Genomic DNA, 17,990 nt, shown 5'->3' with positions numbered 1-17,990 from the left:
CCAGCCCTGCAATTTTCTTTCTCTTCAGGTGCTTATCCAATTCCCTTTCGAAAGTCACGATTTAATCTGCCACCAACAAACACTACGGTAGTGCATTCCAGATCCTAACCACTTGCTGCATAGAAACAGTTTTACCACCAGTCGCTTTTGTTCTTTTGCCATTCACCTTAAATCTGTGTCCTCTGGTTCTCGACCCTTCCACCAATGGGAACAATTTTTCTATATCTACTCTGTCTAGCCCCCTCGTGATTTTAAACACCTCTATCAAATCCCCTCTCGACCTTCTCCAAGGAGAACAAACCCAGCTTTTCCGGTCTATCCATGTAACTGAAGTCCCTCATCTCTGGAACATTCTCAAATATTTTCTGCACCCTTTCTAAAGCTTTCACATCCTTCCTAAAGGTTGGTGCTCAGAATTGGACTCAGTATGCCAGTTGAGTTTGAACTAGTGTTTTTTAAAGCTTCATCATAATTTCTTTGCTTTTGTACTCTATGCTTCTGTCTATAAAGCCCAGGAACTTGAATGGCTTTTTAACCTTTTTCCTAACCTGCCCTGCCACCTTCAACAAATTTGTGCACATATACCCCCACGTGTTTCTGTTCCTGCACCCCCTTAGAATCATACCCTTTAGTGTATTGCCTCTCCTCGTTCTTCCTAACAAAATGTATCACCTCACATTTCTCTGCATTATATTTCATCTGCCATGTGTCAGCCCGTTCCATCAGCCTATCAGTGTCCTCTTGAAGTCTAGCACCTATCCTCCTCACAGTTCACAATACTTCTTAGTTTTGTGTCATCTGCAAATTTTGAAATTGTGCCCTGAACAATATAACCAAATACTAGAAGGTGGGATGAGAATAGGTGGATCGTTTTTTGGCAGCACAGACACGATGGGCCAAGTGGCCTCTTCCCGTGCCTTAAACTTTCTATAATTCTATGATATCAAGAAAAGCAGTGGTCCTGCTACTGACCCCTGGGGAACTCCACTGTATAACTTCCTTTGGTCCAAATAAAAACAACTGTTCAGTACTTTTCTGTCACTCAGCCAACTTTGTATCCATGCTGCCACTGTCTCTTTTACTCCATGGGCTTCGACTTTGCTGGCAATCTAATTATATGGCACTTTATCTAATGCCTTTTTGAAGTCATATAGTCCATATCAACCTTGTTAACTCATCCAGAAATAACAAAAAATGTTTTTTTTGATTGCTGTTGTGGATCAGTTTTATTTGTAACTGAAATAATTGCACACTTGCTCTGTACTTCAGGCTTTACAGTGCAGACTGTCTGATGTGGAACCCACCAACAGCACTGAAGGATGGAATTACTGTGTAGAGGAAAGATTTAAACAGCTTACACTGAACAAATGCATGTGGTGTTATATAACTTGTAAGTGATGTATTTCATTTGATGATGGATAGATATGTTCACAGTTTTGTTTGCACATGCAGAGCCCTTGTCTCTGCAAATTCTTTCCCATCCACCCACTCAAGGTTTTTCTCTTGTGACTTGCTTCCTTCATTGTTTTTCTCTCGTGACTTGCTTTCTGCTCCCTTGATGCCTTTCCCATGCAACTGCTAACCATCCAACTCTCATTCGTCTTTCCCATGCTGTAGTTCCCCTGAGAAGGTGCTGGTTAGCTTTTTGCTTGAAGACTTGTGTTGATGGTGCTCCCATAACATATTTGGCATTTGGTAGTGTGCAAGTTACCGTATAATCAGAAGGTCATTTCTAATATCAAGTTTCAACTTCAAATAATGAAGGTCATATCTACAGTAGATGATTTATGATCTGCGAGGTGGTTTAAAAATGGTTTCATCGGTTTAGTTAAATCTGATTATGATGTAATGTTGCATTTGTACTTTAGAAAAGTACCCATTGCTTAAACAACCTCAGGTTTTAAAGATCAGGTAACATTTCTGTTCTAGAATTTTTTGGTTTTATTGTAGATGTATTATTCATATTTCTGGTCCCTCTTAGGTGAATCTCAGGGAAACACATTATCAATCCACTTATTTGAATCAACAGCAGATCTTAATGGAACCAAATCTTGTATAAATAACATGTTAGTTGAAGAAAAACTGGCATGCTTTACAAAGAAGTAAGTATCTTTGGTTTAAAAAAATTGTCTACTTTTGTACATTACTATTTGAAATGGCAGTGATAGATGTGATTTTGTGTTTATATTGACTTGCTTTCAAAACTAAAACCCTTTCACATTTTGCCCATTGCATTTTATAATCTCTTGTGCATAGTGGTGTAAGTGTTGGCCTTTGTATTAAATGAAAAGTATATTTATTTTAAGCCTAGAAGTAGCAGTTATTGTCATCTGAGAGCAGGAAATCACTTGGAAACACTATCCCTTTTAATAACTTGTATGCTATTTCAAGAATTCGAAAGCTTTCTGACTTTTGGGTTGTGCCAAGATACTTTCAGGTCAGATAGGAAATCACAAGTGAGCAAGGTCTTTGTTTATGCACATTCCAAGAAAGCTGTGTTCTGTGCCACCTTGTATGTTCAGTAGATGGTGTTGAGATCCTCCAAGGTCTTGGAAGTTCCCAGCATTGTTAGAGGCTTGCTTTATCTCTGTAATTGATCTCGTTAATTTTGCAGATAGCTCTCTAATAATATGCTGCCAGCGATGGGCAACGTATGTTTATTTTTTTTAAAGAAAGTTACTCACCTTTTCAATGCTTTTTTCAAAGCGATTCCACAGATAATCATGTAGACCACAGTAGCAGAGCTCTGAACGCCACCACCAAGCAAATAAATGAAGTTGGAGTAATAGATGTTCGTGACAATGTTATAAATTGTCAGCAGCGTGAAGGAATGGATTTTCCTGGGACAGGATTAAGTAGAAGTGTTTTTGATCTTGGTCAGCAAGTGGATGTGAAAGTGACATTTGTGGCATCACCTAGCAGTATATTTGTACAGTTGCTAATGTCTCAGCATCGGCTGAAAGAGTAAGTATTACATCAGCCACAAAAGAAATACTAGGCAAATGGACCCAATTTATTTTATGTGCAGTGCTTTTTTTCATTGTTCTTCCACTTGCATCCCCTCCCCTTAAAGAGATGCAAAAAATCAAATTGGTTTAGATCTACCCTAACTCTCAGATGAGCTCTGTTGTGAAAAACATACATTCTTTATCTTTATAGTCCTGTGATTAACTACTGTCATTGTTGCAGGGCCTTAAATATCAACTAGGAGAGTCCTTACAGTGCAAAGGACTCCTTTTTTTTTTAATCTTCTGCACCCTCGTCTTTGCATGTGTGCTTTCCCAGGGGAAACCAGACGTGGGATTTTAGCTTGCCCACATTTAAGTCGGCAGTTCTCATAGGTCAGGATCCTAATCCAAGAGTCACCAAGCTGAGAAATTGGTGCACAGCAACCTACTTTTAGTACCCATTCCAATCTCATGCACCACCAACACTGGTCCCTGTATATGCAAAAAGGGCATATCTTAATCTACAATAGTGCAGAGACAAGTTTTATGGCAGGTCTCCATAGAAGCATCTCCTGTTCGCTTTGATTATGTGGTAAGTTATTTATTGGAAGCATTTTACCAAATCTATTTATCTACCCATTATCTTTCCTTTTTTGTAATACTATTTTTTTCTAATTTTCTATTACTGTTGGCTCAGTATATATCTCCTGGTAATACTATGCAGACAAAAGCAAGAATTCCCCCCCTCCCCCCCAAAAGAGTGGGATTGGGGGGGGGTGGTGGTGCGTAAAATGGAGTGGGAGGTTCGGGGGGCCCTTCCTAACCCACTCCCACCACCACCGCCATTTTACACGGGGCAGCGACACCAGAAACAGGCCACCCCCTCCCCAGGCCAATCAAGACCCTTAAGTGGCCAGTTCAGGGCCTCCACCCGCCGCCAGAGGGATTTTACTCTTGGCCAGTCGGGCAGCCCAGGCCTGAGAAAAGCCGCTTGACAAAAGCAGGCGGCTTTCTGACGGCCTCGGGGTGGCGGGGGTGGGGAAACTCCTGGTCAGGCACTCTGTGCCCGATGGAGTAAAGGCCTGCTACCGACCCGAACCCGACGGGACCTAACGACATGTGTCGGGTTCAGGTCGGGTCACTCTTCCAGGTCCGGCTTTAGGGCTCAGGTCGGGCCGGACACATACAGCAAGAAGTGTTAAAAGTAAAAAACTTACCTGAGCTAGGAGTCCAGGATGTCAAAGAGGGAAACTCTGAGTCTGTGCAGTGAGCAAGTGAGCATCTCTGACATCACGTTCGCAAGGTAGGTAAAGGGAACATTCCGGTGGTCGGGTAGGGTCGGGCACGGGAAAAAAATGGAGGGACTCGGACCGGGTCGGTCTGTGGGCCAATGTGGTTCTGTCGGGTTTTTTGCGTGACCTGAACAGGCCTTTATGATGGAGGGCTGCTCCCCATTCCCCCCCCCCCCCCCCCCCCCATGCGACCCCCCCTCCCCGCCTTACCGGGGCCCAACCGATCACCCCTGGCAAGGCCCTAAAAACTTGCTTTAGGATTAAGGCCATCCTTCCTCCTCTTGTGGAAGCTGGGTTGCAGCCCCAGCAGTGGCCACTGCTCTCAGTGGCACTGCTGGGACTAAGAGCTGCCAGCCCGCTGATTGGCTGACAGCTCCATTAGGCGGGTCTTAAAACTGAATAATCTGTTTAGAATTTTAATTGTCGAGAGTAAATCTTGTATATTTCAATTATCCTGGCTGGAAGAAACAGTAGTAGGAATGCAAAAAAGGCATAACATTTTACAGAAACATGAAAGAGTATGTAAAATTGATAGAACAGTAATATTTGCTCCAGTTTGCAGGAGGAAATGAAAGTTGTGTATTCATCATTGGAACAAGAAGTTGTTGAATGGGAGGAAAGTATGGACTGTGCGTTGCTTGTTTTTGAACACAGGGAGTGGCGAAGAGGGAAAATCACCAAAGTCATCTCAGATAAGTTTGTGGAGGTAATTCTTTGCAATGGGCGCTGTTCCTGTACCTGGTAATGTTTTGTAGGTTTCAATCAGACATGGGGCATTAGTGCAGGGCTTGGTATTTTGGACAGCTTGGATAAATTAGCAAGTTAGGTACAGGTTTCTGTGCTGGCCTAGAGGTATCTAACTTGCCTAACGGTCAAGGTCACACAGTTTGCCATATTAGCCATTGGGTTGGGAAAGGAGAAGATTAGTAAACATTAAAAATAAAAAAGGCAGGGTACATAAAAGGTATTTAGTGAGCACTACTTTTATGCATCATAGGTAAGTTGAGATGTTTGCAGCTAGGAAAATTGGGATGCTTTAATAGTTTTTTTTACTATTTTTCTAAGACAATCATGTAGTGCATCTGATTTCAGTTCTACTAACTACTGCTTGTGCTATCTACTAAGTAAACTTGTGGAGAACAATTTTGCAAAACTATTTATGGGTCCTTGTAATTAAAGCCAGTTTCTACCTTAAGCTGTGTAAACTGCAAGGATCTTTTCTGTCAGTATAAAAAGCCTGTCTGTGCTACTTAAGCAGAGTTTTATAGGACAAAATCTGTCATGTTTTCCTCGAAATTCAAAAAATACTGGCAATGCAAATTCTAGAAATTATCGGTTTCTAGAACTACCTAAGGCCATTAAAGCTGAGAAGACATTCCACAAGGAGGGCTTCGTATCAAGTTTCAGATCTTCCTGTGAGGTAGTTCTTGACACTATAGTAAACGCAGCACTCAATATGAAGCATCTCATGTTGACTAGTCTGACTAATTCATTGCTTAATACTTGAACATTCTGCAAACCAGCTATGGAGACTAATGTCAGTTTCCCTGTACATTTGTACTTTATTCTTGTCCAGGAATAATCAATTAACAAAAATTTTACTTGCATCAGCCCATAATACTTTACACATGGGCCTTCTTGTTTTGTTTCCCTCTGCGTATGTGAGCTACAATGAAAGCTAGATGTCTTCCGTTTTAGGCAAATCACGTACCTTCCTTCCTTTTATGGGATCTGCTAGATGGTGCCTGTTTGCATAATTATTTTGGGTATGCCATTTTAAGTTTTTCGTATGTTTGGTTTAAATTGAAGATACTTTCATCATAGAGATATTCCATTTTTGAAAGCATTGCATTCCATCCGAGTAACTTGACCTCATACCAACATTTCTAGAAGTTAGCCGATTAGGAGCACTCTTGTGTTGGAGAGAGAAGATTGTGTTTCAAAAACCTTTAAAGGATTAGATGTGTGTTTTTTCTCTCATAATTTTTACACCAAAAAGGGAGTAATCTGTCTTTTTATTGGTTTTTGGGCTACTGCAAATATGGAATTACTAGAGATATAGATATGTTTCTGTACATGGGATAAAGTTATCATGCACTTTGATAAAATGGAATATGTGCACTTAACCAATATTAGTTACTTTTGCAGGTCTTCTGCTATGATTTTGGCAATAAAGAAATGGTGAACATCTGCATGATAAGACAACTAAAAGACGAATTTCGATTTGGACCTCTGGCACTGGAATGTTCTTTATCATGCATCAGGTGAAATCCTGTGATTACTGTAGTTTTGTCATTTTGGGTGAATATTAAAAGGTAGTTTTTTATTCTTTGAATATAAACAACATATTTGTATAGCGCCTTTAACATAATAAAATAAACACCTTGGGGCATTATAAAACAAAATAATGACACTGAACCGCATAAGGAAATATTGGGTTAGATGACTAAAAGCTTGGTCAAAGAGGTAGGTTTTAAGATGTGTCTTAAAGGAGCAAAGTGAGGCAGAGAGGTTTAGGGAAGGAATTCCAGAGCTTAGAGCCCTGGCAGCTGAAGGCATGGCCACTGATGGTGGAGTGATTAAAATGGGGATGCTCAGAAGGCCAGAATAAGATGAGTGCAGATTGATAAGGGGGTTGTGGGTCTGGAGGAGATTAGAGATAGGGAGAGGGCGAGACCACGGATGAATTTGAAATCGAGGATGAGAATTTTAAAAACAAGACTTTGCTTGACCGAATGCCAATGCGCAGGGGTGATTGGCGAACGGGACTTGGTGCGAGTTGAGACACAGGCAGCAGAATTTTAGATGACATCAAGTTTGCCTCAAGGAGGGTAGAACGTGAGACACCAATGAGAAGTGCATTGGAATAGTCAAGTCTAGAGGTAGTGAAGGCATGAATGAGGGTTTCAGCAACAGATGACCTGATACGGGCAAAGTTGGGCAAGATTACAGAGGTAGAAATAGGTGTTCTTGGTGATGGCGCGAATATGATGAGAAATGGGAGGGGGCCAAGGATAGATTCTTGGACACCAGAAGTAACGGTGCGGCTGTGGGAAGAGAACCCACTGCAAGCGATACTCTGGCTACAATTAGATAGATAAGAATGACGCCAGGCAAGTGCAGTCCCACCAGCTGAACAATGGAGAGGCATTGGAAGAGGATGGTGTGGCCAGCTCTACCTGCCAGCAAAGGCTGCAGACAGGTAGCGAGGATGAGGAGTGTTAATTTACCTTTGTCACAGTCATGCTGGATGTCATTTGTCACTTTGATAGCCGTTTCGGTACAGGGGCAGAAACCAAATTGGAGGGATTCAAACATGGAGTTCTGAGAAAGATGGGCACTGATTTGGGAGGCAACAACATGTTCAAGGAGGTAATGTTTAATGGATACATCAAATGTGTGTGCAAAATATACAATCTTCAGAAGGTAAGTTTTTTTTTAAAAGCGTTAAGTTTTTAAACTAAATTCAGTTTTTACTGCTAGTGAAAGGGTGAGGGTGATGCTATCCTCTTATTTATATCAAAAGAACTCAAATTGAAATTTTTAAGATGTGCCCAAATATAATGAAATGAAAATAATGTGAATGGTTTCATTTTTTTAGACCGGCTGGAGGGAGCTTAAATTGGACGGCAACAGCATGTGATTTTCTGGAAGAAATTCTGATTGGAAGTTCAGTACTTATCAACATTGAGGTCTGTTTATCCATAAAAATTAGGTCATAATTAAAAGTCAAATGATTTGAGACTAAGATAGTTTAGATAAAATGGTGAATGAATTCTGGCTGTGAATCCTGAATTAATCTCTGTCCTCTAACCACTCTTTATATGAAAACTACACTTGCCTTGATTTACTGGGTGCACCATCATGGGCGATAACTCAAGTTTTAATATTTGAGATGTAAGGCACTGTGAACCCTGGTGTCCATTGCTGAAATGTAGTTTGTGCCAACATGAGTCATAGTTTCCAGTATGGTAGTATTGATTTGAACAGGTTGTTAACTTGTTTTTGCCTGCGCACTTAGTATAAATGGTAATTTTTTTTTGCAATGAATGCATTTATTAGCCATAAATGACAGACACTCAGGAAGCTAATAAAAATGATCCTGTGGGACATTGAAAATCACAAAATTAACTGCCTTGGTTAGGTATCTTTAATGTGAAAAGGACAAAATTAGCACTTAAAGGCTGTTTTTAACCCTGCCCATCGAAAGAAATTGGGGAGGCATTTAAAATGGCTGCAGTGACTTTACCTCTCTCATCCTGCTGTCTGTTTTCTCGTGCTGTAATTTTCACCTGCTTAAAAGAGCAGCGAGAGAAACACCTGCCAGGCTTCTTTATATATGCTGATCTGTTACCAATTAAGTCATTGGGGCCTGACTGCAATTTAACCTGAGGCCTGTGCAAGGAAGTTAAAGTGGCTTCCCTGCTAGGTCAAATTGACAAAAGAGGAACCAGGGCCAGAAGAGGCCTAGAAAGGTGCACTCAATTTTTGGGGTTTGGTTTCCTTTTGGGGCAGGAGTATAAAATGGACTTTCCTCCCCTGTCCATAAGCCCTCCTAATTCCCCTGTCAAACACTTGCCTTTTACCTTTTCATTTGTACCTTTTCATTCGAGAAGTCAGCAGCAACCACCTGCCATCTGAAATCTCACCTGTGCCCAGCGGTCAGCCAGCACTTACTACTGGGGAGCTAAATCAGAATTTAAGGCTTGTACTTCAGACGTCAGATCAGTACAAGAAGGAATAAAGAGTAGCAGTAAATAGCAAAGTTACTTTAATGGGTGAATTCAGAGTCCAATTTGTCTTGGTATAGTCACAAGGCACTGGAATTAACTATGGAGTAAACTTGAAAATTATCTATGTAATCTAAAATGCAGAAAACAGTGGAACGTTTTGTAGCTCGGGCATTCACTTCAATCTGGCTGGTTGCTGGGCACAAAGTGGAGTGAAGAAAAAATTCTAGTCGATCCTACTGTTAACTTGCAGGTCCTGGTGTTTCCTGGCCACAGACAAGCGCCCCGTTGCCTCCCTGTCAGCCAGTAAATATTGGAGCTAGTGTGGCCAAGGTCAAATCATGTGGATTTTATGATTGGCTATCTCTGACAGAACGATACTAAAGCGCTTGCTTTTTCTACCTTTTTCATATTGTGTTGATCTGCAACTTATTGAGGACTGTAAAACAGGTGAAGCACTTCAACAAATAAAAACAAAAACTGCTGGAATTAACTCAACAGGTCAGGCAGCATCTGTGGAGCTAGAAAGAGTTAATGTTTTGGGTCGATGACCTTTTTGTCAGGAGGAAACTTGAAAGTTTGTTTCTGATGCTTAAAGCAGTATTGAAAATTGCATCAATAGACTGATAAATCTGTAGGGGTTCTTCTTTGGCCTCCTTGTCTCGAGAGACAATGCGTAAGCACCTAGAGGTGGTCAGTGGTTTGTGGAGCAGCACCTGGAGTGGCTATAAAGGCCGATTCTAGAGTGACAGACTGTTCCACAGGCGCTGCAGATAACATTGGTTGTCGGGGCTGTTACACAGTTGGCTCTGTCCTTGCTCTTCTGTCTTTTTTCCTGTCAACTACTAGGTCTCTTTGACTCGCCGCTCTTTAGCCCCGCCTTTATGGCTGTCCGCCAGCTCTGGTGATCACTGGCAACTGACTCCCACGACTTGTGGTCAGTGTCACAGGATCTCATGTCGCACTTGCAAACGTCTTTTAAAGTGGAGACATGGATGACCGGTGGGTCTGATACCAGTGACGAGCTCGCTGTACAATGTGTCCTTGGGGATCCTGCCATCTTCCATGCGGCTCACATGGCCAAGCCATCTTGAGCGCCACTGGTTCAGTAGGGTGTATATGCTGGGGATGTTGGCCACCTCGAAGACTTCTGCATTGCAGATACGGTCCTGCCACCTGATGCCAAGGATTCTCTGGAGGCAGCGAAGATGGAATGAGTTGAGATGTCGCTCTTGGCTGACATACGCTGTCCAGGCCTCGCTGCCGTAGAGCAAGGTACTGAGGACACAGGCTTGATACATTCGGACTCTTGTGTTCCGTGTCAGTGCGCCATTTTCCCACACCCTCTTGGCCAGTCTGGACATAGCAGCGGACGCCTTTCCCATGCGCTTGTTGATTTCTGCATTGAGAGACAGGTTACTGGTGATAGTTGAGCCTAGTTAGGTGAACTCTTGAACCACTTCCAGAGCGTGGTCACCGATATTGTTGGATGGAGCATTTCTGACGTCCTGTCCCATGATGTTCGTTTTCTTGAGGCTGATGGTTAGGCCAAATTTGTTGCAGGCAGCCGCAAACCTGTCGATGAGTCTCTGCAGGCACTCTTCTGTGTGGGATGGTAATGCAGCATCGTCAGTAAAGAGGAGTTCCCTGATGACTTTCCATACTTTGGTCTTCGCTCTAAGACAGGCAAGGTTGAACAACCTGCCATCTGATCTTGTGTGGAGGAAAATTCCTTCCTCTGAAGACTTGAACGCATGTGAGAGCAGCAGTGAGAAGATTCCAAACAGTGTAGGTGCGAGAACACAGCCCTGTTTCATGCCACTCAGGATAGGAAAGGGGTCTAATGAGGCACCGCTATGCTGAGTTGTGCCTTTCATATTGTCATGGAATGAGGTGATGATACTTAGTAGTTTTGGTGGACATCTGATCTTTGCTAGTCGTCTGAAGAGACCCTGTCTGCTGAGGAGGTCACGGGCTTTGGTGAGATCTATGAAAGCAACGTAGAGGGGCATCTGTTTGCAGCATTTCTCCTGTAGCTGGTGAAGGGAGAACAGCATGTCAGTGGTGGATCTGTCTGCTGGAAAGCTGCACTGTGCCTCAGGGCAGACACGCTCAGCTAGCTTCTGGAGTCTGTTTAAAACGACTCAAGCGAAAACTTTCCCCACTATGCTGAACAGGGAGATTCCACAGTAGCTGTTGCAGTCACTGCGGTCACCCTTGTTCTTATAGAGGGTGATGATACTGGCATCGTGCATGTCCTGTGGTACTGCTCCCTCATCCCAGCACAGGCGAAGCAGTTCATGGAGTGCTGAGAGTACAGCAGGCTTGGCACTCTTGATTATTTCAGGGGTAATGCCGTCCTTTCCAGGGGCTTTTCTACTGGCTAGAGAGTCGATGGCATCGCTGAGTTCCGATTTTGGTGGCTGTTTGTCCAGCTCATCTATGACTGGCAGAGACTGGTCTGCATTGAGGGCTGTATCAATGACAACATTTTCCCTGGAGTACAGTTCTAGGTAGTGCTGCACCCAGCAGTCCATTTGCTCGCGTTGGTCAGTGATCGTTACCCCTGATTTAGACTTGAGGGGGTGATCTTCTTGATGGTTGGCCCAAAAACTCTTTTAATGCCATCATACATTCCTCTGATGTTTCCGGTGTCAGAGGCCTGCTGAATACGACTGCATAGGTGTTCCCAGTAGTCATTTGCACAGCGCCTGGCTGTTCTTTGTGCAGCGCTTCTGGCTACTTTAAGTGCTACGGATGTTAACTTGCTGGGGGCTTTCCTGTAGTTCAGCAGTGCAGTGCGGCTGACAGGTTCCAGCTCTCCAAACTGAAATTGAAACCTCAATACAATATCAATACAACCTCAACACCAATAGACTGTTAAATGTGTTGGGGTTACTTTTACTTTATCTAACTGTATGTCAAAGACATCCAACCTTTTGGAGAAATGGGCTGGATTATTGTGATGCAACCAGTGTGCAGGTCATGTCTCATTAAGGATGCATTTACGTTATAACTTGAGTATGAGTACAAAACAGAAACTGCTTTGTCCTGAAAGTTGTACTGTAAATGCATCTTAAATTGCATGTTTCATGTTATAAAATTATTACGGCACAGAAGGAGTACATTTGGCCTAGCTAGTCCATGCCAGATCTCTGTAAAGCAATCCAGTTAGTCCCATTCCCCCGCTCTGTCCCTGTAACCCTGCAAGTTTATTTCCCTCAAATGCCTATCCTTTCGATATCATTGATCATGTCCACTGTCACCACCCTCAGAGTTCCGGGTTATTGCTGGTCGCTGCACAAAAAAGTACTTCCTCCCAGCCCTCTTGCATCTTTTGCCCACAACCGTAAATCCTTCGTCCTTGTACCATCAGCAAATGGGGACAGCTTTTCTTTGCCTACTTTATCTAAACATATTGTAATCTTGTGCACCTCTGTCAAATCTCCCTTCAATCTCCTTTGCTTCAAAGAGAACAACCCCAGCTTCTCCAACCTAACCTTGCAGCTAAAATCCCTCATCCCTGAAACCATTATGGTAAATCTCTGCACCCTTTCAAGGGCTCTCATATCCTTCCTAAAGTGTGGTGACCAGAACTGGATGCAATACCCTCATTGTGGCCTAACCAGAGCTTTATACAGGTTTAGCTTAACTTTCCTGCTTTTATATGCAATACCTCTGTATGAAGCCCAAGATCCCATATGCTTTGCTGACTACTGTCAATATATCCTGCCACCTTAAAAGATCTATGCTAGTTATATGTATGGTTTCTCCTCGCTGTGAATGGTATGATTTTTTTTTCAGGCTATGTAATTGGTTGATGCTTTGGAACATACGCAGATGGCTAGGTGTTTTTCCAGTCACACTGGTGTTTGAAATCATTTCCCACAGAAGTGGGACATGAAGATTGGTGGTGTCATAAATAGTGAGCCTTAGATTATAGGACGGTATAGATGGGCTGGTAAGATGGGCAGAGCAGTGGCAAATGGAATTTAATCCTGAGAGTTGTGAGGTGATGCATTTTGGGAGGACTAACAAGGCAATGGAATTTATAATGGATAGTAGGATCCTAGGAAGTACAGAGGGTCAGAGGGATCTTGGTGTATTTGTCCATAGAACACTGAAGGCAGCAGCACAGGTAGGTGGTTAGGAAGGCGTATGGATAACTTGCCTTTATTAGCCGAGGCATAGAATATAAGAGCAAGGAGGTTGTGATGGCGCTGTATAAAACGCTAGTTAGGCCACAGCTGGAGTAGTGTGTACAGTTCTGGTCGCCACACTATAGGAAGGATGTGATTGCACTGGAGAGGTTGCAGAGGAGATTCACCAGGATGTTGCCTGGGCTGGAGCATTTCAGCTATGAAGAGAGAAGACTGGATAGGCTAGGGTTGTTTTCCTTAGAGCAGAGAAGGCTGAGGGGTGACCTGATTGAGGCATACAAAATTATGAAGGGCATATATAAGGTGGATGGGAAGAAACTTTTTCCCTTGGAGGTGTCAATAACCAGGCGGCATAGATTTAAGGTAAGGGGCAGGAGGTTTAGAGGGGATTTGAGGAAAAAAGTTTTCACCCAGAGGGTGGTTGGAATCTGGAACACACTGCTTGAAGGAGTGGTAGAGACATGTACCCTCACAACACTTAAGAAATATTTAGATGAGCACTTGAAACGCCATAGCATACAAGGCTATGGGCCAAGTGCTGGAAAATGGGATTAGAATAGATAGGTGCTTGATGGCTGGCACAGACACGATGGGCCAAAGGGCCAGTTTCTGTGCTGTATAACTCTATGACTCAATGACACAACAAACAAACATTTCTCCTTCTGCCTACAAAGGAAGATATTTAGGTAGTGATCAATCGAGTGGCTCTTGTCAGATCTTGATGTGAGGTTTGGTTTAAAGGGCAAATCCTCCCCTTCTAATATGCTGTAAAAGAGTTTACCAAAGTCATCACTGCTAGTACAGAATAGAAATTCAGAACAGATAATTCTAGTTTCTATGGAACATTCTTTTCTATTTTGTTCCCTGAAAGCTATAAATCTCTGTCCCACACACTGTTCCTCCTCCCTGTCAGGAAAGCTAAACCCATCGCACCATTTCCAACATTTCCTTCCTCCCAGTTTTCTCACTCCTCTCTCCTGTGTTTGGGTTCAGATCTCCAGTCCCTGTGTGCAGAACGTACCATATTACGGCCATGCGGTGAGGGGTTTAGGTGGTTTCCACTGTTCAACACCCAGCTGACTGCAGCAAATGTGTTGTTAATAAGGTTTTATTTTTCAAATAAACAGACAGCGGCAGGTTTCCTTGTAGGTTTAAAACAGAAAATCAATTATTGATAAACATGCCTTAACCTGAAATTGTCACAACTGGATGCACTCGCGCATTTGCTCATGCACGCAAGAAAAGACAGATAAAGAAGAAAAGGGATTATTGATGGGAAGGGGTGGGGGGTGGGGTGGAGATCACGGTAAACCGGTTGAACACACTCAGAAGTCACGTTCTCGTTGGTTGCAAGCTTGAGGTGTCTGCAGGTTCCTCTCTTGGTTGAAAGTTCAGTTGAAGACAATGGATCACTTCTAATTCATTGCTGGGCAAGTATAGATGTAGAATTCTACAGCAGGGTGCATCCCTTCTGGCTGGTTGAATTTTCTCAGCCCCTTTAGCTGGAAACCAGCTTCTTGGATGCTTTCTGGACCCTCCCTGCCCCTCCCTGATTTCATATTTTTTAAATGTTTGATTTTTTTGTTTTAGAAAGAAAGAAGGTTTAGGGGTCACACCATTGCACACGTGGCACCCATACCTCAATCTCTCAACTGCTACATCTGACATTGTCTGAAACACCCATTTCTTGTTCAAGTTTTTTTCATCATCTTTCCTTTGGATGAGATCCAATTTAAAAATTGCATTTCTTTTGGTTACATGTTGTCAAATGGGGTTGTAGTTTCTCTAGCATCAGCTTGTAGTACTTTTGTAACGTTAATCTGAAAAAGCATGTGTTTGTTGGTGAAGCTTGTAGTATGCAAATTTCCAATACTGCTAGTGGCAGGTTTCCCTATCTGTACAAGCTTTAACCCCTCGATTGCTATTTCCACAACACATGGGCTTAACAAATTAGGTTCTGACACATTGATAATTCTTATCTCTAGGGGGATAAATTGTTTTTTTTAACCCCTGTGAGGTGTCCGGGATTTCCTTCTGCCCCTTGTTCTTACTGAGTTCTGAATCTAAATTGTTGGGTTTGATCAGCTTTGGATTTGGAACCTGATCATTTGATTCTTCAGTGGGTAGATCCACACTGCCTTCGCTTCTGGTTTTCTTGTGATTTTCACAAGTGTTGTTTTACTTAAGGGTATGTTACCTTCCCTCTTCCTTTTTCTTCAGGGATAGTTTGTTTTCCCAGTCTGCCCTATGTTCTCTGGGACACTACTACTTGCAGGTGATTGTCCAGCTTCCACTGCACTCCCCTGTGGCACTTCAGCTAGATGAGGCAGCTCTTGGCTTGCCTGTTTTGGAACTTGCTTTGACCTTATTTAAATCTTTTAAAAAGGTTTCAACTAACTAGATCTTTGGTGCCATTCCTTCAAACTTTGCTGCTTTTATCTTAGCTCCTTTAAAATTTTCTGGCTCTGTCCTGACCTTTTTTAAATTCCACTGGGTCTATCAACCACTGAGATTTTTGGGACTTCCCCAGCCCTCTGCAGCTATACATAGTTTTGTTAGTTCCCCTCAGTTTCTCCAGTCTCCGTGGACTGCCTTGGACCCTCTGGGTACAATACGGTGTTTCCTGCCAAGTCATTGCCCAGCAAAACTGGAGTCAGTGGGAATCAGGGGAAAAATTCTCCACTGGTTGGAATCATACCTAGCACAAAGGAAAGAAGGTTGTGGTTGTTGCAGTTCAATCATCTCAGTCCCAGAACATCACTACAGGAGTTTTTCAGGGTAGTGTCCTAGACCCAACCATCTTCAGCTGCATCATCATTGGCCTTTCTTCCATCATAAGGTCAGAAGTGGGGATGTTTACTGGTGAATGCACAGTATTCAGTTCCATTTGCGACTACTCAGATAATGAAGCAGCTCATGCATGCATGCATCAAGAGCTAAACAATGTTCAGCTGATGTGTGATATGAATGTGACTTGTCACAATGTTTGCCATTTGCAACTCCTCAGATACTGAAGCAGCCCATGTCCATATGCAGCAAGACCTGGACAACATCCAGGCTTATGCTGATAAGTGGCAAATGACATTCGTGCCACACAGGTGCCAGGCAGCGACCATCTCAAACAAGAGAGAATCTAACCATCTCCCTTTGATGTTCAATGGTATTATCATCACTAAATTCCCCACTATCGACATCCTGGGGGTCGCCATTGACCAGAAACTGAACTGCACCAGCTGCATAAATGCTGTGGCTACAAGAGCAGGTCAGAGGCTGGAAATCCTACAGGGAGTAACTCATCACCTGTCTCTACAATGCCCGTCCACCATCTACAAGGCGCAAGTCAGCAGTGTGCTTGTATGGAAGAGTGCAGCTCCAAAAATATTCAAGCAGCTCAACACCTTCCAGGACAAAGCAGCCTACTTGTTTGGCACTCTATTCACCACCATTGATGCACAGTGGCAGCAGTGTGTACCATCTACAGCAACTCACTCAGGTTACTTCGACAGCACCTTCCAAACCTGCGACCTGTACCACCTAGAAGGACAAGGGCAGCAGTTGCATGGGAACACCACCACCTGCAAGTTCCCCTCCAAGCCACACACCATTCTGACTTGGAACTATATCGCCGTTCCTTCACTGTTGCTGGGTCAAAATCTTGGAACTCCCTTCCTACAGCACTGTGGGTGTATCTACTCCCTGTTATGACCGAAGCAGGAGGACTGCACTGTTAATTCAGTCCCACTTCCCCACGGGTCACAGCATATCAATAAATTTTCCCACCTACAGAACCAGCCAATTCCATACTCTTATTTGTCCCCCACAATAAAGCACACAACCAGGTTTCTTTAATCAACAAAATCAACTATTTATTAATTAACTAAGTCTTAACCGATAATGAGATAAGTCTGTATACGAAAAGCTCCTTATTTCCCTAGCCCTCGTGTATGCACACATACATTAAAAAAAAGATTAACTGGGGGAAAAAGGATTTTTTGGGTTTACAGCTGTTTTTTAGGAACAGAAGAAATAATAAAATATATTAGTTTGTCACTTACTGGTAGTAAATTCTTTGGTTTGGTGAGATGTCCCAGAGTCGAATAGTTAGATGCCACTCGAAGTGTCTCCAGGCGGGGTTGATGAACAGTCTGTGATGGGTATGCATTCAAGGCAATTTGACTATAGCAGGCTTCACACAAGTCTTTCAGCAGGTGTCTAGCAACAGGTCTGCTTGGGTCTCTCAGCAGCAGTATAGCAGTAGAGGCTTTTTCAGATTTCAGGGTTTCTGAAAACACAGGAGGCAACAGGAATCGCACTTGATGACATAGAACCGGAGAACAGTAGAAAACTTACGGCACAGACAGAGGCCATTCAGCCCATCATGTCTGCGCTGGCTGAAAAAACTAGCCGCCCAATCTAATCCCACGTTCCAGCACCTGGTCTGTAGCCTTGCAGGTTACAGCACTTCAGGAGCAGGTCCAGGTACCTTTTTAAATGAGTTGAGCGTTCCTATCTCCACCACCAATCCAGGCAGTGAATTCCAAACACCCTATACCCTCTGGGTGAAAAGGTTTTCCTCATGTCCCCTCTAATCCTTTTACCAGTCGCCATAAATCTGTGCCCCCATATCGCCGTTCCTTCACTGTCGCTGGGTCAAAATCCTGGAACTCCCTTCCTGACAGTACTGTAAGTGTACCTACCCCACATGGACTGCAGCGGTTCAAGAAGGCTGCTCACCATCACCTCCTCAAGGGCAATTAAGGATGGACAATAAATGCTGGCCTAGCCAGCGACACCCACATCCTATGAACGAGTTTAAAAAAAAAACTGAGCCCTGTGGAATGCCACTGGAAAATACTTTCC

General features: G+C 43.2%; 1 protein-coding gene across 1 annotated transcript in view; it reads left to right on the top strand.

Annotated features, from left to right (window-relative positions):
• The window catches only part of rnf17 (ring finger protein 17), a 209,787-nt gene that overhangs the window by 139,944 nt on the left and 51,853 nt on the right, over positions 1-17,990 (top strand). Inside the window, exons 24-29 of the mRNA XM_068033701.1 lie at positions 1,270-1,390; positions 1,982-2,102; positions 2,707-2,964; positions 4,796-4,946; positions 6,389-6,504; positions 7,842-7,932. Of these exons, the coding sequence (XP_067889802.1) occupies positions 1,270-1,390; positions 1,982-2,102; positions 2,707-2,964; positions 4,796-4,946; positions 6,389-6,504; positions 7,842-7,932 (858 nt within the window). The remainder of the gene's footprint in view (positions 1-1,269; positions 1,391-1,981; positions 2,103-2,706; positions 2,965-4,795; positions 4,947-6,388; positions 6,505-7,841; positions 7,933-17,990) is intronic.

This window comes from Heterodontus francisci, chromosome 6, assembly GCF_036365525.1.
Source record: "Heterodontus francisci isolate sHetFra1 chromosome 6, sHetFra1.hap1, whole genome shotgun sequence".
NCBI lineage: Eukaryota > Metazoa > Chordata > Chondrichthyes > Heterodontiformes > Heterodontidae > Heterodontus > Heterodontus francisci.
This window is presented reverse-complemented; position numbering and strand designations above follow the sequence as displayed.